The 20,758-nt window shown below is 34.2% G+C and overlaps 2 protein-coding genes across 3 annotated transcripts; both read left to right on the top strand.

Moving 5' to 3' along the window:
- Positions 1 to 1,027: 1,027 nt before the first annotated feature.
- Positions 1,028 to 8,539, top strand: LOC122611056 (NADP-dependent malic enzyme-like). The gene is made up of 20 exons (XM_043784012.1): positions 1,028 to 1,257; positions 2,406 to 2,545; positions 2,817 to 2,937; positions 3,139 to 3,213; positions 3,302 to 3,453; positions 3,546 to 3,651; positions 3,803 to 3,868; positions 4,181 to 4,276; positions 4,388 to 4,459; positions 4,527 to 4,610; positions 4,893 to 4,991; positions 5,089 to 5,136; positions 5,279 to 5,332; positions 5,492 to 5,590; positions 5,702 to 5,791; positions 6,213 to 6,290; positions 6,552 to 6,626; positions 6,729 to 6,819; positions 8,070 to 8,198; positions 8,274 to 8,539. The coding sequence occupies exons 1-20, from the start codon at positions 1,132 to 1,134 to the stop codon at positions 8,360 to 8,362; spliced, it is 1,890 nt and encodes a 629-aa protein (XP_043639947.1). The 5' UTR covers positions 1,028 to 1,131; the 3' UTR covers positions 8,363 to 8,539.
- A 5,744-nt stretch (positions 8,540 to 14,283) lies between these two features.
- Positions 14,284 to 20,623, top strand: LOC122578807 (casein kinase 1-like protein HD16). Of its 2 annotated transcripts, none has more exons than XM_043750851.1 (17): positions 14,284 to 14,419; positions 14,507 to 14,714; positions 15,411 to 15,542; positions 15,646 to 15,719; positions 15,822 to 15,891; positions 15,984 to 16,039; positions 16,139 to 16,210; positions 16,354 to 16,448; positions 16,542 to 16,608; positions 17,586 to 17,715; positions 17,838 to 18,056; positions 18,130 to 18,272; positions 18,604 to 18,778; positions 18,911 to 19,001; positions 19,074 to 19,231; positions 19,885 to 20,073; positions 20,155 to 20,623. In XM_043750851.1, the coding sequence occupies exons 2-17, from the start codon at positions 14,634 to 14,636 to the stop codon at positions 20,212 to 20,214; spliced, it is 1,812 nt and encodes a 603-aa protein (XP_043606786.1). In that variant the 5' UTR covers positions 14,284 to 14,419; positions 14,507 to 14,633; the 3' UTR covers positions 20,215 to 20,623. The 2 variants fall into 2 exon arrangements, with proteins under 2 accessions (XP_043606786.1, XP_043606787.1); XM_043750852.1 differs by lacking the exon at positions 14,284 to 14,419 and having other exon boundaries at positions 14,442 to 14,714; positions 20,155 to 20,215; positions 20,362 to 20,623.
- The last annotated feature ends 135 nt before the right edge of the window (positions 20,624 to 20,758 follow it).

Genomic DNA, 20,758 nt, shown 5'->3' with positions numbered 1-20,758 from the left:
CTCCATTCTTTGCCTTTTGCCTTCTGCCACCATCATTTTGGGTGCATGTATATATATGTATATTCATACACACATACTTTGACACATCTAACCTTTATTTTTTACAAACACATATATCACATACTCAAGCCTGAAACTTTGACCATAATGTCTTTATACGTTATTATGTATTACATATGCTGGCTTGTAGAGGTACGGTTTTTTATTCCTAAATGTACGTTTTGTACAGTTTACTACAAGATAGTTGCATAAGACTAGTCATAATTATCTTATCTTAACTTTCGATAAAAGGTGATTATCAATATATACAAGGGCGCAATTTAGGATAAAAGTCTTCATTTGTTGCAAAAAAATGTAAGGAGACGTCAAAAGTGACACGTGTCTAATACAACTTTTTTATATTGAAATGAAATTTGCAGTCAGAAAATCTCATACTATATCAATCTTAATATATATACCATTTTTTTTAGGGTTTAGGGCTTTCTTTAAGGTGCATTAAATAATTGTACACTTACCATAAAAATCAGGGGTGAGCTTTTGATATAGAAACGTATAACTTTTTTATGCACATTAAGTGAAGCCTTAAGGACTTCATTTAGCATTTTACTTTTTTATGATTGATGTGAAAAAATTATTTTGAGATGTTTACTGTTTGCTGTTTACATATTATTACCTGCCATAATTATAAAAAGAAAAATACATTGCTTTTGCTATTTTTTATAAATTGGGTTTTGTTAATAACATTCCTGAGTAAAAACAAATTTGATGCATTATAATTTATACCTTGGTGTTAAAAATTCAGGTGACGGTTTTTAATATAAAATGTACAAGTTTTTAAGCATGTATTAGATTGTCAGTGACGATGTCATTGTAATTTTCCTTTTTATAATTGTTGTAAGTAAAACTAATAAAAACAGAAAAGGCAAAATAGAGGAAAATAAAGGTAAGAAAACATATGGTCCAAACTAGCTCCAACATGTCTTAATAATAATGCAATCTATACAGAATCTATATATACATTATATCTATATGTACGTAGTACTAGAGAGAGATGAGATGAGAGTGTGAGACACAGAGAAAGAAAAGGAGGGAGCTTGAATTTAAAGGACAAAACATTTTCTGTTATCTAAAATGTTGGGAAGTAGTTACTACTTTCAAACATTGAGCAAAAAATATAACTCTAAAAGACTTGCCAATTATTCCTTGCAGTTCTTAATGCTCACCTCTTCATCATCCTTCAAAAGACTCAATTCTCTGGTATCTATCTATCTATCTATCTGCATTCTCATTTTACGTTTCTTTTATTTTTATATACACTTTTTGACCTTGTTCAAATTAAGATGAAATATTTAAAATCTGATTTAGTAATGCTGCATTTCTGTAAGTTACTCCCTACGTGGCATTTTAGATGTCCATTTTGGAAAATTATGTAGTTGTAGGAAAATTTATCACAGAACATGTAGGTTACATATGATCTATGTTGCCTTTTAGATGCCCACTTTGTAAAATCATGTAGTTTTAGGAAAATATATCACAGAATATGTAGGTTACATATTATCTATGACTCTATGCTGCGGTTTAGATGTCCACTTTGAAAATTCATGTAATTTTTGGAATATATTGATATATTTTCCTGAAATTATGTGATTTTTTGAAGTGGATATCTAAAATGCGACATAAATTATATGAACCTACCTATTGTGTATCAGACATGTCACACAATAGGTAGGTTACATATGATCTATGTTTCATTTTAGATGTCCACTTTAAAAACTCACCTAGTTTTAGGAAAATATATCACGCAATAGGTACGTTACATATAATCTATGTTGCATTTTAGATGTCCACTTTGAAAAATCAAGTAGTTTTGGGATAATATGACACATAATGGGTAGGTTACATATTATCCTTGTTTTGTGCACAGTTTTTAAGAATTTAACTTCATGATAAAATGTTCAAGGGTGGAAAAGTAACCTTCATATGTTATTATTTTGAAGTGGACATTTAACTCTGGACAAAATTTTATAATAAAAATAAAAGGTGTACATCTAAAAACAGATGGAGAGAATTATAGATTGCATTTTTAAGTGGCCAGATTGCAGTACTTTACTATGCTAGTCGGGATGGGTTTATATGGATTAGGTTATTATGGGTGTTATGTTTCAAGTGGTACTTTTGGTGAATTTGAAGTTTTGTTTATTGCATTGTATTTTTAACCTTGTCCGATTTACAGAGACAGTAGTTAAGTGTTTTGTAAAGAATTTTGTAACTTTAACCATGAACCGGATAGTTAAATGGTTGTAAAAGACAACCAAAAAAAAGTAACTCCTTTAGTTTGTTACAGGGTAACATGTATGTTTAGTTGTTACATTGTCTTGTCAAGGTTGTCTAATTTGCAGACACAGTTGTCAGGTGTATTGGGAGATAGAGTAGGGAGGAAGAGTAGTCTATCAGTGATGGCGGGTAATGAAGATGACACTAACACCGCCAATGATGATGATGACGATGATCAACCATTTACTCCTTGGGTTGTCTCTGTTGCCAGGTCATTTGCTTAATTACGTACTCTTTAGTTATAAACTGATCATTCTTCATCACTAGTGTTTTGAGGTATGTAAGAAATAGATATTATTATTATTATTATTGTAGAGCATACCCTGAAGGCCTGAAGAATTTTTTTTTTGTTTTTGTTGTGCCTACCATGGCAAATGGCTTATAGTAGCATTGCAAATTCCTGCTTTAGAAAGCAAAAGTTCAAAACGCATCTCTTTTCTTGAACACATTAGGAATGAAATTCATCAATTTTTGTGTTTCAGTGGGCACACTTTGTTGCGCAGCCCGCAACATAACAAAGGGCTTGCTTTCACAGAGAAAGAAAGAGATGCTCATTACTTGCGAGGGCTTTTGCCTCCTGCGGTATTCACACAAGAACTCCAAGTAAGTTCATAATTTAAAAGTCGTTTTCTTTGACCATTTTGTTGACTTAGGACTACATTCGTATTTCATACCAACATACTTAAACTCAACAATCAAGCATATTGATGGGATGTTAGGATATGTTCCTAAATATAATATGATTATATAACTTGGATTGCAGTAATGTATTCAATGTATATAAGTAACCTACTGTATTTTTAGGAAAAAAGAACTTTGCACATACTCCGCCAATATCAAGTTCCGTTGCATAGATATATAGCCATGATGGATCTTCAGGTACCCCTCAATCTCACATATTTTCTACTTAGGTACACAGATTTGTTTGTTGGATATCTAATCAATACTTTTTTGCATTTTTGAGCAGGAAACCAATGAAAAATTATTTTACAAGCTTCTTATTAATAATGTCGAGGAATTACTCCCTATAGTCTACACTCCAACTGTTGGTGAAGCTTGCCAGAAATATGGCAGCATTTACCGGCGTCCACAGGGACTTTATATCAGCTTGAAAGACAAGTATGTATCATTAATTAAAGTTCAAATATGGACTCTTTTCTTTATACTTGGACTGATTGTGAAGTTTGTTATACTTGACTATGCTATATCAGGGGAAACATTCTTGAGGTGCTGAAAAATTGGCCAGAGAAGAACATCCAAGTTATTGTTGTAACCGATGGTGAGCGTATATTGGGGCTAGGCGACCTCGGTTGCCAGGTAAAATCCAGTCTCCGGTCACTGCATATAATTCGTTTTTCGTACTTTAAGATATGCACTTTGAATGCTTATTGTGTGGTTTCACCATTTTGTGACTGCTTATATGTTTATTCTTTCTCAATTTGTTTACTTTAGTGTTTTTCTATTACAGGGTATGGGAATACCCGTCGGAAAACTGTCTTTGTATACCGCACTTGGAGGAGTTCGCCCTTCAGTCGTAAGTCTGAATATTGATACCATGCAATCTTAACCGCTTTTGAGAACTTTACACATGTATCTTTAATATTAGTTATAACTTTGAAATCCTTCAAAAATGGCAAATCATAAACATAAAAGATCTACAATGATAAATTTGTGTATGATAAGAATTGCAACTTGAAACCTCCTGAAAATAATATACAGTTGACATCATGAACTTGGAGCATTTGCAGCTTTTTTAAAGTGTGTTTTGAATATTATAATTGGACTTTTGTATCTGGCTACTAGTTTGTGTCATGTGCTAACAGTTCTAACTTCATTTTGCTTACAGTGCTTACCCATAACAATTGATGTTGGCACAAAAAATGAGACATTGTTAAACGATGAGTTCTACATTGGTCTCAAACAGAAAAGAGCAACCGGAGAGGTATCGTTGATCAGTTATTTTTCATATCTTTTACTTTCTAAACTCATAGCCTTAGCTTTCACAGTTGTTGTTAAATCCTTTATTAAGATGATTGCTTTTCTTTAAACTTAGGAATATGAGGAATTGTTAGAGGAGTTCATGACTGCTGTCAAAAAGAATTATGGAGAAAAAGTTCTCATTCAGGTCTGTTTGTTGACTTGTTTTTTTGGATATGTCAAAGTCTAAATGTAAACCTGTTTTGTCTGTTCAGTTTGAAGATTTCGCCAACCACAATGCATTTGATTTGCTGGTTAAATATCGAACAAGTCATCTTGTTTTTAACGATGATATTCAGGTATCTTAGCTTTGTTAGAACTTCCATAGGAAAATGGGTTGAGTAGACCCAAAACAATCTTTTCCAACATTTTGTAATCTTAATCATACATAGTCTGTTTATGAAGATATGATGTAAATAGTAAAGTAATATTATTTCTATTATAATACTTAAATGATGTAAGAGGTTTTATATATCCAATTTACACTTTAGGATGTTAATGATAAAGTATAACCCGAATCTAACCATATATATGTAAATTGGTCAAATATGCCTCATTTTTGGTATTTCAATGTGATTCAGGGTACTGCATGTGTTGTGCTAGGAGGTTTGCTTTCAGCTTTAAAATTAATTGGAGGGACTCTATCTGATCATACATTCTTATTTCTGGGTGCCGGAGAGGTCAGGATGAACTATATATATTTATATTCACTAACCAATTTCTCACATTAATGTTTGTTACTTATGATTTTCCTATATATTTTCTATTGTTGTAAAGGCTGGTACTGGTATAGCGGAGCTAATTTCACTTGAGATATTGAAGAAGGTAATTTCTTCATGATTTTTAATCTTAGTAATTTTTATGGCGAATTGCAATAAGTTGCATGGATGCATAATGCCTAGATGTGAGATTAGAGAGTCATATATGGGGCAGTTTGACAATGCTGATCATAACTTTGTAATTGCAGACAAAATTGACTGTGGAAGAGTCTCGACAGAAAATCTGGCTAGTGGACTCAAAGGTATTAGAAATATTAGAAGTGGCAACACTGGAAAGTTTAACTGTTTCTGTCAGCTCGAAACATGTCAAGAAATGGCTACGTCTAAGAACTTTTACCATGGGTACTGTTCCTATAAGCTATATTACGGTATGAACTTTAAAGTGTGTTCCTTTGCTACAGGGCTTGATTGTTAGTTCGCGCAAAGATTCCCTTCAACATTTTAAACAACCATGGGCTCATGACCATGAACCGGTTACAGGACTTTTGGAAGCCGTGAAGGTGTGATTATATTTTCATATAATATATTTCTTCTTATATTATTTTTTCAAAAGACTAGACTCTTCATGGAATGTTCATTAAAGATTGTTTACATTACATCTGTTAACACAGGCAATTAAGCCAACAATATTAATCGGAACATCAGGAGTGGGGAAGCAGTTTACAAAAGAAGTTATTGAGACCATGGCGTCTATTAATGCAGTGAGACTCTCTTATTATCTCGCATTGATATAAAATAATCGTTTTCAAAGGTGATAATTTTGACCTATACTTCTGAATAGGTCGATTCAGGTTATGTTTTTGTCCCTAATGGGTCAAACATCTAAAATATAGCTTATTTAAATAAGTCAAACAAGTTCATAGTGGCTCAAAGTGTTTTACTAATGCATTCGAAAATTGTTATTATGTGTATAAAAAAAGATCATTATTGGTATATAATTTCAACCATATTGGCACACTAATTATACATGAGAAGGCTAGAATTTTCAGGAAAAAAGAGGTTTGGGGTTCAGACCCTTTCGATCCATACTAAAACGTTATTTGTTAGCAACCCACCCATTTTGCACCTCTAAACTTTTTGTGACACTATATACAAGATTTGATATTATTGTTTTGTGTGTAGAAACCTCTCATTATGGCTCTCTCTAATCCAACGTCACAGTCTGAGTGTACTGCTGAAGAAGCTTATACATGGAGCCAAGTAAGTTGGGAATACTCTTCATTCGTCATTTTGTGCAATTATCATGTAACTGTACTCGAAGAAACTAAAATGTTGAAAAACCAGAACTACTGGAAGGCTGATACATGCATAGATGATCCAACACATGCTGGTAGAAGTCTAAGATTATCTGACTCAAATGTCTATAATAATCTGTAAATCTGTAATAATGTTACAATATCAAAAATATATAAAGATAATGACTGATCCGATAAGTACATGATGAGCTCAAAATATTTTCAGGGTCATGCAATATTTGCTAGTGGAAGCCCATTTGATCCTGTCATATATGATGGCAAAGAGTTTGTTCCGGGACAGGTATGGCACATATATGCAAGAAAAAACTTGCATAATTTCACTTTTCTTGATACTTGAAACCTAATGTTCTTATGTTACTCTTTTTGTCAATTTTAAATGTAGGCAAACAACGCTTACATATTTCCTGGATTTGGTTTGGGGTTGATCATGTGTGGAGCAATCCGTGTGCACGATGAGTTCCTCTTGGCAGCAGGTAAATGGGAAATAACTGCTCCCTACATCTTTGAGTTGCACAATGCGACCTTTTCTTTGAAGTGCTATGAGTTTATTTCGTGGGTGCATATCCACTTAAATGGTACACATGAAAATTAAATATTTATGTAGATAAATACCTAGTTGTTGGAGTGTCATCATTTTATTATAAATCGTATGTCCGGGAATAATTTAAGCCTACGGGGTCACACGAAATGACACGGTAACTCGATAATATTAATTGATATATTAAAGTAATATATTGATTAGTTTGATCACGAAATGATTAATTAAACATAATTAAAGGGTTAGTTATATATAATTGATTAAAGAGGAGGATTAAAATGTGAAAATCGGAAAATGGACTTGGACCTAAAGCCCATTAAGGGGGGAACGGCACATGAAGGCTTGTTTTAAGCCTTTATGTTGCTTACTTTCCAAGTTAGGATTAACCTAATTAAGCCCTATAAATAGATGCTTAATTCTTGGTTTTTCATATGCTTTTTCACATAAGCAAATTCTCTCCTTTTTCTTCCTTGCTTTGAAGTGGCCGAAATTCCTTCTTCTTGAGGGGTTTCGACTTTGAAGTTGAAGGTTCAAGCAAAAGGTTTGTTTGGTTTGTGATCGAGTACTAGCATACGTTATTCGGAGTGTCTAGTGTGAGATCGTAGAGGGGTTTTGCTTTAAACCCTAAGCATTAATAATAATCTTGTTATTATTATTTTTATTGAAGCTTGCATAAGGTACACGACTCAATTCTAGTCTTTGTTAATTAATTTGATTGCATATATGCTTCGATTTCTTCCGTTGCGCATACTCGTGATTATGGTTATTTATGTGTTCATATTCTAACACTAGTATCCATCTTTAACTTTCATACGGCGAACATCAAATTCATTTTTGCTATAGGATGGACATTTGGGCATTATTGTGATCACTAGCAGTCGAACGTGTTTACATAAAACAGGAAATGAGTCTGTAATAGGAGTGACATTTTCAACCTGTTTTTGTGTTGATATAAGTTGACTTGGGCTTTATAGTGATCACTAATGGGTCGAATGCGTCTCTGTTTAGACTAAATTCTTTCATTTTTAGCTGTTCAAAAGTTGGCCATTACATAGTCAATTGTTTATAACTTCCTGAAGTTCTTCTGTAAAAAAATAAATCAGATCCTTATTTATTGTAATAAAATGCATCCTATATATCTTCTATATACCGAGTGACTTATGATATACGTATGCAAATAAATAGCGGAAGCTTTGGCATCTCAAGTGACCGAAGAAGACTATGCCAAGGGTATTATCTATCCCAGTTTCAGGAATATCAGAAAGATTTCAGCAACTATTGCTGCAAAAGTAGCTTCCAGGGCATATGAATATGGTAAGTATTCGTATAATGAAATGCATAAGCTATTTTTCCCTTTAGAAGCTGTACCTGATACCGTTGTTTTTTCAGGTTTAGCGTCTCATCTCCCTCGTCCTAGCAATCTTGTTAAATTCGCAGAGAGTTGCATGTATTCTCCGACCTACCGTAATTATCGTTAATTATATAGTTTTCAGGTTATGTTTGTTTACTTTCCTGTTATAGTGGTGGTTTTACTAGTCTTCTAAGCGTACAGGTCATATGTTGTGCACTTAAAGAGTTAAAGTATTGTACAATGTTATTCAAATGATGGTACAGTCTTATAGGTTTTACATCTAAAGAATTAGTTCCAACTTTTATTTGTTGCACAACTAACCTTTATGTTTATTAGAATATTTGAGACCAACAGGCCCTACACAATTTAGGGATGTGCATGGGTCGAAACCCGGCCTAACCTATCATGTCTCGAATCAGGTTGATCCGTGATCCGCAAGTGCCTTAAAAATGGAAACATGACCTGGCCCATGAAGATTCGGGTCCGGTCGGTTCGGGTTGTGTTCGAGCGGGTCACGGGTATTCTTCACATTTTCTTGGTTTTTGGCATCACTCGACCCTGCCCGACCAAGCCGTGACCCGGTCCGTTAGGGCTTCGGGCGGATTGATACGGGTTCGGGCGAGTCACATGTTTACGGATCGTAGCTTTGTTGGCTCTTATACGATAGGTACCGGCCTCTTTCAGTGGTTCTTGCTTGCTCTTGCTTGCTCTTTAAAGTTGATCGGGTGTTGTCTCGTTCCTTCAGTTTGTTCGGATTCCGATGAGTGGGAGGCCTAGTCGATGTAGGCCCCCAAACGGCGGGCAGACCAGTCGAAGGAGTAGTTCACTTACCTGTTTGTACATCTCATCGTTAGATGTTATAGTGGATGTTCGCTCCTCTTTCTCTTCCTCTTTTTCTGCTTCTGCTTTGCACATCCTTACTAAACATTATGTTCTTCTCATTCATGTGTAGCTGTGTTGGTAAAGAGTAAAATAAATTTGGCGTTTACAAAACATGAAGTCAATTTTCCGTAGCTTGATTGATCTTTGTATTCGATACCACTCCATCGACTTGTTGCCACTCACCAACTTTACCTCACTTGTTGCACATGCTTCGGCTAAGGGTCTAGTAATACACTTTTGCTCTTGGTATATAACCGAGTTGATTAAAAGAAGCAGTTTCACCCTTTTCATAAAATGAGGTTAGGTGTTTGATCCTAATAGTCAACACCACTCCATCTCCTTATCATTTAGTCAGCTCGTTTTATCTCTTACGAAATAAAAACATACAATGTTCAATAACATAATTAAAAGTCATATAAAATGAGAATCACATTTGTTTGATGTTAATTGACCTATAATATTGACAAAAGTTTTAGTAATATCAAAAGAAGCAATGTTAACGTAAATTTGATTATTCCTAAATGGTCATTAGTCTTTGTGAACAAACAACTTGGCATGACAAATTCAATAAAAAATAATGAACTAAATAATTGATTATATGATTAAATAGTAACAATTTTATATGAAATATCAAAAATAAAATTAAAAAATGATAGCATTTTTCTTAGAAAAAACAAAATTGAAAACCATTTCCAATTTTTTTTTTTTAATTCAAAATAGTCAAATTTTGAAAAAAGTTTAATACTCACAATTTAACATTCAAATTTTTTTTTTTTTAATTTATTCAAAAAAGTCAAACATCTAGATTTAAACAATCAAACAAATGCTATATTTATTTACATTAAAAATTAAAATTTTAAAGACATAACAAATAAGTATTATAATTTGTCACATAATTTATGCTAACTTTGGCATATATGAAGGCCGGCTCAAATATACACCAAAGTTAAGTATGGGCTTTGGGTCTCCAAAACCCAAAGGCCCCCAATTTTTGCTAAATGTTTATATACATCTAAATTTATTTTACTCTTTACCAACACAGCTACACATGTTTTGTAATCTATCAAGCAACGGCCAAGCTAAAAAAAAAAAAGAAATCTCTAAATAAAAAAGGAACGCAAAAAGATTAAACGCAACTTCTTTTCTCAAAGTCTTCATCTTATTGAAAATTGAAGAGCCTGCTCCGTCGATTATGATGACATCATTCAAGACTCATAATTACAGTAAAGTTGAAAAGGCTACAACCCTTATTATGATTGAATATTTGGCTATAAATATAGGTAAATTTATACCATATAGTTTCTATTCTCCAAAAATCATACATTGATGCTCTCAACTTCTTAATTCATATGCTCAAAAATTCTGTTTGATTGTTTCTGTAAATCAGAATCATTGGCGTTGTAGCGTCACCACGGTTAACTACCAACGACAGCGGCACATGCACACCGACACTTTACTTCGTATGTTAGGAAACTAGGCCCCAAATTTGATCTTGTTTAAGGTCATCAAAATGCTTGAACCGGCACTACATATATGATTAGCTTTCATGTAGGGATTTGAGTTATGATCTTAAATTTTAAATTTCAAAAAAATGAATATTGCTACCGGCCTGTCAATTTTAGTTTTTTTTTTCCTTTATAGATGCGGATCGAATATCACAACGAGGGGTACAGACTATGTTTTATTAATCGGGTCCACGCTAAAGAGTCCATCACCAATACACAATAAGAGGAAAGTAATAAATAGAAATAAGAGTTAATTACAAAAATCGTACTAGCAACTTTCGTTCCTAAGTTTAATAAATTACAGTTTTAGTCTAAAAAACTTTCCTCCGTCAACACTTTTGGTCCTAACCATAAACGTCCGTTAAAAAGAAAGTCACGTGTTTGGCACGTAATGGGTAATCTCATATATTAACTTAAAGTTAATTATAAAAATTGTCCATATCGTGAACCACCACTTTCCGTTTTGGTCCCTAGCTTTTAATAATTAATTTTAAGCCAAATTAGTTAATTAAATTTAAAAACCCAAAATTTTATCAACACATATTAAATTAAATCTTATATACAAACTTTTTGAATTGAAGAGACGTAATCACTATTCCCCCATAAGCACCAAATTGATGTAGTTATAATTAAGTAAACCATTTCTTTCCATTTTAAATGACATTTTTAACTATTGTTCTAAAGTGAGTAAATATCTGAAAGATAAGAATAAAAAAAAAATATTATACACCATCATGATACATATTCCCAAATAAATGAAGCTAGTAAACATGAGCCAAAAATATGTTTCATGTATATTAAAATTTTGAATTTATAGAGGTTATTTATTTATACTTATTTAATAACTTATTTTATTTTGAAAATGTTAATAATTTTGTGCATATTTAATACAAGATTTAAATATAATTATACTATTACTGAGGATATCTACTTATACTTATATTTTTTTATAAAAATTATCACACCATTCATTTTTAAAAATAGTTACATTGTAACACCCATCATTTAAAAACAAGGATTTCCAAAAATTTTCACCTTACGGTGTCAAAGAAAGCGGAATAAACGTTTAAAAGTCCAAACCAATAAATTCAGTTTGGTTTATTCATCAAACGGTGTTACTAGCCATATCATTGAAACAAGTCTAAATGGAAATCCATCGGTTGCCCAACATAAAACAACCGATCACAAGTCAATATAATTCATAAACATCATAACATAAATTCAAAGGTCTAGAAGGAGCAGCCACTGTGGGTAAACTATGTTCATCTTCAAGCAATCTACCCATGCCTCGCTCTTTATTCATCAATACTCAAAGCTTGCTAAACCTGAGGGGGCAACACATTTCAAGAAAACAAGTGTTAGCTAACGAATTAGCTAAGTAAGAGTACACAAGGTTTAGAAAGCATTTGTTCAATTTTAACTTTATATAAGCGTCGTATTACATAATTAAGGCACATATCATCACATAACGTCACATCTTTGCATTAATCATCTTTCATATAGGATAGATCATCCTAAAGGTGCCTAATCATATTTAGCATCTTCACATATCACATCTAAACATCTTTTAAGTTTTACATAAGTCACACCCGACTAGATGGATTAACCTTACAGTCCATCAATGTCGTTAAGGAATGACAAGCCAATCCCTGAGTAATCCGTATGTACAAGACAAGTGGGGCTGGTAAAACCTTCCATATTACTCTCCACGTTGTACCTCGTTGCAAGGAGCCACCCAAGCAACCACTTCAAATGCACAACCCTGGTAAAGGCATGTACGGGTTAAGCTTAACACTTTCATCTCTGTAAAATAGATCGAGCATTAACATAAATCACATCACATCAATTCACATTAATGTTTGGGCCCTTAAACGTGTACGTGACATGGCACCTTAAAGAGTCTAGTGAACTAGATGAACAAGCCATACAATCATACACATTTCAATAATCATCAACAAGTGTCATAATTCATTACATCATAAGACAGTACATATCATTTCATAAGATAACATCACATCACATATCATTGGGACTGTATTTCAGGTCTCAATGGTCATTTACCTAGCCTATAACACCTCTCATGTAACCCCGAATACCCATAAGCAATCAAGATATCATTGGGGAAGTTATTATAAGAAAACCATGCTTTTGTTGAACCCTCAGCGTGTCAAAGTAGTGTATCTTACCTCGTAGAAGCGTACGCAAACGAAACTAAAGTTACCGAGCTTTGTAAGTATTCCTGACTACCTATAATCATTAAACGTCATAATAAGCTAAACAAGTACCTACTTACTTTTGTTCATGAATCAAGCCTAAGTATCTATAAACATGACCCATGACAAGGCTTGATGCATCGGACATTCGATTAATACTTTAAAGCTTACATAACTCGACGAAACTCGACATTCACTCACTAAGTTAACCTTTCTGGAAACTTGACATCACAATCATCTTTTAAAAACATAACCATTAGAAAGTAGACTTTCTTACGATTCTGTGGATAACTTATTTGTTAAAAACGGAGTTACGGTTCAAAAGTTATGGCCATTGAAAAATTCCGTCGCTATTGCGTCGCAACTACCAAGTTCCGTCGCAGCTATATGTCACTGTTTTCTAGTTGCGTAGAAGCTTAGTAGCTGCGCCGCATTTAGCCCCGATTCTGCACAAACCTCATTGTTTAACCTCCAAAACTTAACCAAACACACCTCAAACGACCCCAAACCTTATGAACGACTTTTAACCCTCAAAATCCATCATTTTAAGACTCTAATGTTGTCATGAAAACAACCCTTAACATCCAATTGATTTGCAACACAACAACAATCGTTTTAGGTTACCGAATCGATTAAAACTCACGGTTTTGACTCCAATCAACCCTCTAAAGACCTAGATTAGTTATGAATCGAATCAAGGGATTGAAAGAACATGAAATCAATGTTATTATACTTGGGATACCTGAAGATTATAAAGAGAATGTAAAAACTTGATCAAAACACTTTCGAATCAACCAAACGAAGATGAAATCGAACAAGGAATTGATTATGGCAATGGGGAATGGTTAGGTCTCAAAGAGAAAAGGATAATATGATTAATTAGAAGCTAATGACTTGCTCCAAGATCCTAATCCCATTTTTTAGTTTCCATCTATGTCAAAACTAGTCCTTAGGCTTCCTTATGGCTCATATTTAGCTCAAAACACCTATTGGGAATACTTACAACAGATTAAACACTTTAAGTACATCAAAAGGCATATAAAACATATCTTAAGCACTTTAGCACATTAATCATTAAGGCACCAAAGCCTGACACATATAACACATTAAATCATATAGTCATATCTTAAGCACTTTAGACCGTCTTCTCCGTTACCGTCGCCGCATTGCGGGTACCATGCTCGTAAATATAATAGGCGTATTAATTTGCTTGGTAAAAAAAAAAAATCGACTATCGTGAATTATCAAAGATTAGGTTAGTAAAATGGGCTAAAGGCAAATTTTGAAAAGGTTAAGAAAAAAGAAAAACATAGTCCAAATACGCCATTCAGTATCACAAATCACAATCCCAGTAATGTGTTCTGGAAAATTCTTGAAAAAAAAAATATAAGAGAGTAAAATATAAATCACCGCCACAACACAAAAAGAAAAACACAACAATATAACGGAAAATTAGAATTTTAGAAACCAACGCAACATCCCATAATACTAACAACATTCATCATTCATTCATTATATACATATATTTTTTTGTTTTATTTACACTATCTCCAACTCTGCTTGACGCATAAATTCCCTTTTCTTGTAATTTATTTTAAACTTTTGATTTTAATTTTGATCAAAGCAGTATTCTTTTTTTCCCCTGTAATTATAAATTATATATATATATAGATTTATGATACATGATATAGAGATAATGTGGAAAAGAGATTGATCATCAAAGAATTATTGACCAACAGACGGCCTCAGTGATTAACAAACAAGAAAAGTGTTTGAAAAAAAAAAAGAAAAAAAAAAGATGAATATGGATAGCGGTCCAGAACCACCAACTGAAGAACCAGAAGATGATGACCCCTCTACTGCTCCACTTCCCGATACAGTATATATCTATCTCTCTGTTCACATATTTATATTATATATATATATACACACACTATATTTATTTTTATATGTATAACTAAACTATAACCAAACCCCGGCAAAAGCGGGTATCAACTATCAAGATGTAGACAGTCGTAGCTCTACTTTATTTATTATAGTTGTATATTGATTCCCAGAATTAGAATTAGAATTAGACTAGGGGGCCGTTTGGTTACCAGAATATATGGGAATTTGGTGGAATGTAATTTGAATTTTCTTTCATTGTTATGTTAGGTTAATATGAGAAAGTCTAAATCTTATTTAACCGGATTCCCATAAATTCTAGAACGAAACGGGATCCTAAATGTATAAATTTTTTTTTATATTATTATATCATTGTTATTTTACTTTTGTACTGGTTAAATGGATTTTGTCATCTTTTTTCATAGTGTGTTTAAGTCCATGTTTTTTCGAGCACTCGAGTGTTGGTTTTTGTTGTTTCTAGTTGTTTTTATTAATAAAGAAAAGAACTTTTTTGCTCCCCTTTACAAGTGAAGAATGAATTGAGGGTTGAACTGTAGACCGCTTGCACAGGGTCGATGTTATTAGTTATGAATTTGAACTGGTCATAATTCTTGATTTTGCTGTAATGTGATTAATAATAATGATATATTGATAATGATAGCTATCATATTGGTTTTTCTGCTTGCAACAGGTCCAGTTTGGTGGTTCTCCGTCGTATAAGGTTGAGAAGAAGCTCGGAAAGGGGGGATTTGGGCAAGTATATGTAGGCCGTCATATCAATCCACCACTTCCGCACGAACTCACTGGGCCTGGAGCAGTTGAGGTATGATCATAGTCACATGCTTTAATAATCGCTTGTTGTCATTTTTGTAGTGGCATTGATGAATGTCGTTTCTAAAGTATCATTTATGATTGAAAATGTATAGGTTGCGTTGAAGTTTGAACACAAAAGCAGCAAAGGATGTAACTACGGACCACCATATGAATGGCAAGTCTATAAGTAAGTGAACCCATGTTTTCGTTTTATCGTTTGTATGTTGTGAAATTTCATATGCTCTAAGTGCCTATAATGATGATTTTTCCTCCTCCAATTAATTAATAGTGCACTTGGTGGAAGCCATGGCGTGCCTCGTGTTCATTATAAGGGAAGGCAGGGTGATTACTATATAATGGTACGTCTTACTCATCTTTATTTTTGTATTGGCATTTTTTGAGATATAAGTCTTATGTGGATACTAGTTAGCTAACATTGGTATCTTTGAAGATCATGGATATGCTTGGACCTAGCTTATGGGATGTCTGGAGTAACAACTCGCACTCGTAGGTCCCATTTTATTGTGGCTTATATTAGCAGTTAAATATATGCTTGTTATTGAAATAATTATCAGCAGCTTTTACTTCTTCGCTTGTTATGCTCAGGATGTCAATTGAAATGGTTGCTTGTATTGCCATTGAAGCCATATCTATATTAGAGAAGATCCACTCCCAAGGGTATATGATTCATTTGTTTTTTTAATTACGACTTCTCATATCCTCCATTTTTGGTAAAAAGGGAAATTTGTGTAGTATATGTGTAGTTGATCAGGTACATGTCAGTAACTCTAGATGGTGTAAAATTTTTGGATGACTCACAGGTATGTGCATGGTGATGTTAAACCTGAGAATTTTTTGCTTGGTCACCCTGGATCAGTAGATGAGAAGAAGCTGTTTCTTGTTGATCTTGGTTTAGGTATATCGTAGATCAATTTTATTAATCTTTCTATGCATAAGCTTGTTTCAGAAATCTCTAGAGTGAAAAGCTGAACCATTTAATACCTGCCAGCTACCAAGTGGCGAGATACTTCATCTGGACTGCATGTTGAATATGACCAACGACCAGATGTGTTTAGGTATGTTGTGACAACTTCAATGTAACTGATAATATATGTGAGCCATGTTCAGTGGATATGACGTCAAACTGGTATGTTTTCTGTGGTGGGCCAAGTGCTAATTGTTTGAAAATATAGTAGAATTTGTCTAGATAGTCAGTGTGATGTATTTTGCTAATGGTTAATGTAAATGTGTCAAAATGTGTGAGCCATGTGAGGTGGATATAACGCGAACTGGTATGCTTTTTGTTGGTGGGCCAAGTGTTAATTGTTTGAAAATATAGTATAATTTGTCTAAATAGTCAGGGTGATCTGTGTTTTAAAGGTTAAATTAGCTGAGTTTAGTCTATTTTTAAAAATAAAATCATCTAGGAGCTAGTGTGCTTTATAAATAAATAAATTCTGGACGATCAGTTTATCTGTTAACTATATGGTTAATTTATTGCTTTTTACCCATTTGACCACTTAGTGGTCCAACATAAATCCAGTCAGATCACTGTAGGTTCAGGCCCCTTTAATTTACACTCACACACTCACTATTATATAGATATATATATGAGTATTAAATGTGTAAAAGAAAAAAGAGAACAAAAGTTATACGAACTAATTTTCTGCATATAACAAATGAAAACATGGGGCATATATATAGCCTTACACATACATGTAAAAGCAAAACTACCCAACTAGCCTAATAGTAGGAAACTGCCATGACCACTTTCTTTTAGTTTCCCTTTTACCTGTTCATAGCTAATCTCACTTTCTAGATTAACATGCATAAAAACCTTACTAAATAACTTACTAATTATATGATAACATACTGAAATAAAATACTAGACTCAATCTAATTAAAACCGACACATTGACTTGTTGACACGTCAAGATTATCCCAACAATCACTTTATAGAGGTAGATAGTGTATACTATTCTTCTGCTGTTTTTCTCTAAACAATTGTTCATATTTAATATCCATTTATGTATTGATATTTCTTATAATGAAGGGGAACCGTCCGCTATGCAAGTGTGCATGCTCATCTTGGAAGAACTGGAAGTCGACGGGATGATTTGGAGTCCCTTGCTTATACACTTATATTCCTTCTCCGTGGACGTCTTCCATGGCAAGGATTCCAGGTGCAACTTTATAGTGTTTCTTATTAACTTATTTAAATTCATAGTCTCTTATCTTGATAAATAGTTTCTTATGTTCTTTGGTGGTGTTTTCTTCTCCTTACATAGTTTTCTGATATATTTAGGGTGAAAATAAAGGATTTCTTGTAAGCAAGAAGAAGATGGCAACTTCTCCTGAATCCCTTTGCCTCTTCTGTCCAGCCCCTTTTCGGCATTTTGTTGAACACGTTGTCAATTTGAAGTTTGACGAGGAGCCTGATTATGCAAAGTACATCTCACTTTTTGATGGTATAGTTGGTCCAAATCCAGATATTAGACCAATCAACACTGATGGTGCTCAGAAGGTAATTTTTTAGAATATTAAAATTGTGATATATACCTATATTTTATGATATGTTTGTATGTATATTCTGTTAGCTTGTGCATCAAGTTGGACACAAGAGAGCAAGATTGACGCTTGAGGAAGGTGGTGATGAACAACCGACAAAGAAAATTCGCCTGGGAATGCCTGCAACTCAATGGATAAGTGTATATAATGCTCGGCGTCCAATGAAGCAGAGGTAGTGTACTGTGACTGTTAATATCATACACATCTAGTTCTCACTTGGATTGTTCACTGGAAGCAGATGTGGTATTTTGATTTGTTCTCTTATTTAATAGGCCACAGCCTGGGATTTTTTTTTGTTCCTCCTAAGGGTTGAATGGTTAAAACAAAAAACTTTGCTGAATTAATCATAATTTGTTTTTTATAAAAAAGGAAAGAAAAGGTGACGGGTGAACCTAACGTCATTTTGCCAAAAATGTAACCCAACGTGCCCATTTTTCTAGATGTAGACCGTAAAATCTGACTAGAATGAGTGGATCATTGACAATATATGTATGGTGGTGTAGATACCACTATAATGTGGCAGATTCTAGACTTGCTCAACATATCGAGAAAGGAATTGAAGATGGGCTATTAATCAGCAGTGTGGCTTCTTGCTCAAACCTATGGGCTATTATCATGGATGCTGGCACCGGATTCAGCTCTCAAATTTACCAACTCTCCCCTATGTTTCTTAACAAGGTCTTCCAATCATTCCCTGCTCTTGGATCTTATTTGTCTATCTGAAGAATCTATCTTGAACTCCTGAAATGTGTTGCGGAAGATTATCATCTTACATTTATAAACTCGTTTTGTTTGTTTTTTTCCCCAAAGGATTGGATTATGGAGCAGTGGGAGAAGAATTATTACATTAGTTCAGTAGCAGGCGCTAACAATGGGAGCTCGTTAGTTGTAATGTCAATGGGTATGCAGAATTATATACCAGCCCATTATATCTTCTGAACCTGAGTGTCATTTTGTTCCTTGCTAAATTTAGGTACCCATTACATTCAGCAGTCATATAAAGTCAGCGAATTTTTTCCGTTCAAGTGGATAAATAAGAAATGGAGAGAGGGGTTCCATGTCACTTCTATGGCAACTGCAGGTAGTAGATGGGCAATTGTTATGTCCCGTGGCTCTGGATTTTCTGAACAGGTACGCTTTAAGATACAAAAAAGCTTACTGTTACGCCCTTGTTTAAAGCTGTTTATGTGCAGTTCGTATTCTGTTGTATATGTATATCGTCCTTGAGCTTTAGCTCAATGGTTGAAAGGCCATCCCCCCATTCATGAAGTCTTGTGTTCAAGCTTTGGGGAGGACATAGGAAGTCCTTTTATGAGGGCTTGGCTTGGGTATACCTAGGGAGGTTCAAGTCTGAGGGTGCAGGGTTTACCCCTATTAATCATCGTGACTTCTGGCGGATTAGTAGGGGGTTTTCCCCCATTGGGTATTTGAAATAGGCATTTCTACTTCGAGGGAGCTCTCTAGCGCGGACTCAGTTAAGACCACGTGTGCTAGACCTCCCAATGTCGAATCGCGACACGAAGTTTTCAGGGAAATTCACCTTCCAAAAAAAAAAGAGAGTATATCATAGCCACAGGTTTGAAGATTAGAACTCTCCAAAGTATACTCATCATATGTTTATAACCTTTTTACAGTTTGTTTTTACATTTTTTTTGTAACTATTTATAAAAAACTCTTGCACCTGTTACTTAACCCTACAAACTTGTTTGTTTTGCCAGCTATCCCAGCTGTGTTTCTATGCATGATTGTCCATAACAATCTGGCTTTGCAATATGTGATTGCAGGTAGTGGAACTAGACTTTTTGTATCCAAGTGAAGGTATTCATAGAAGATGGGATGCCGGATATAGGATAACAGCTACTGCAGCCACATGGGACCAATCTGCTTTTGTTCTTAGTGTGCCGAGGAGAAAACCTGCAGATGAGACACAGGAGACTCTGAGGACTTCAGCCTTCCCCAGCACACATGTTAAGGTTATGTTTCACATTCTCTCAGTCTAATGTATGTTTGTTCAGATTTTTGTCTTGATTTCTGAACTTTGTTGTCTATTGCAGGAAAAATGGGCAAAGAACCTTTATATAGCTTCTATGTGTTATGGTCGAACTGTCTCATGAGGTGTCACAGTTTTGTCTGGTCTTAAATAGTAACCAGTGAATCAACTGCCTCTTTCTATTTCAAAGAAAAGTCCAATTTCCATGTGCAAACAGGTTTACGGTTCTGAGCTAACACTAACATAGGGAGTTTTTTTTCTTTTCTTTCAGTTCTTCAGATATTCTTCTTTTTAGCTGCCCGCATTTCCCTATGGCACGACCTTGTACATACCTTTTCAACAATAGCCGCATGGTTGACGGATTGCGCACATGTTTTCTTTGATGTTTGGCATTAAGTTTCGATGAATGCTATAGGTGTCCATCCATCCTCTAAGAACTTAACTAGTGGAAAGCAATTTGCACAATCTGGTGAACCTATTACTCATGGGACATCAGTTGGTGATTATTTTATTTTTTGCCATCTGCTCTTCAACTTCTTGTCCATTGCCTTGGATACAGATGACACGCTGTGTTCCAAACCATTAATGATATTCACATGTGATGATGTTTGAAGTTCTCAAAAACCTGTAATTCGGGGGGGGGGGGGGGGGGGGGGGGGAGCATAGGT

Source organism: Erigeron canadensis, chromosome 8 (genome assembly GCF_010389155.1).
Source record: "Erigeron canadensis isolate Cc75 chromosome 8, C_canadensis_v1, whole genome shotgun sequence".
In the NCBI taxonomy this organism is placed as follows: domain Eukaryota; kingdom Viridiplantae; phylum Streptophyta; class Magnoliopsida; order Asterales; family Asteraceae; genus Erigeron; species Erigeron canadensis.
The sequence above is the reverse complement of the archived record's forward strand: the minus strand, read 5'-3'. Positions and strand labels throughout refer to the sequence as shown.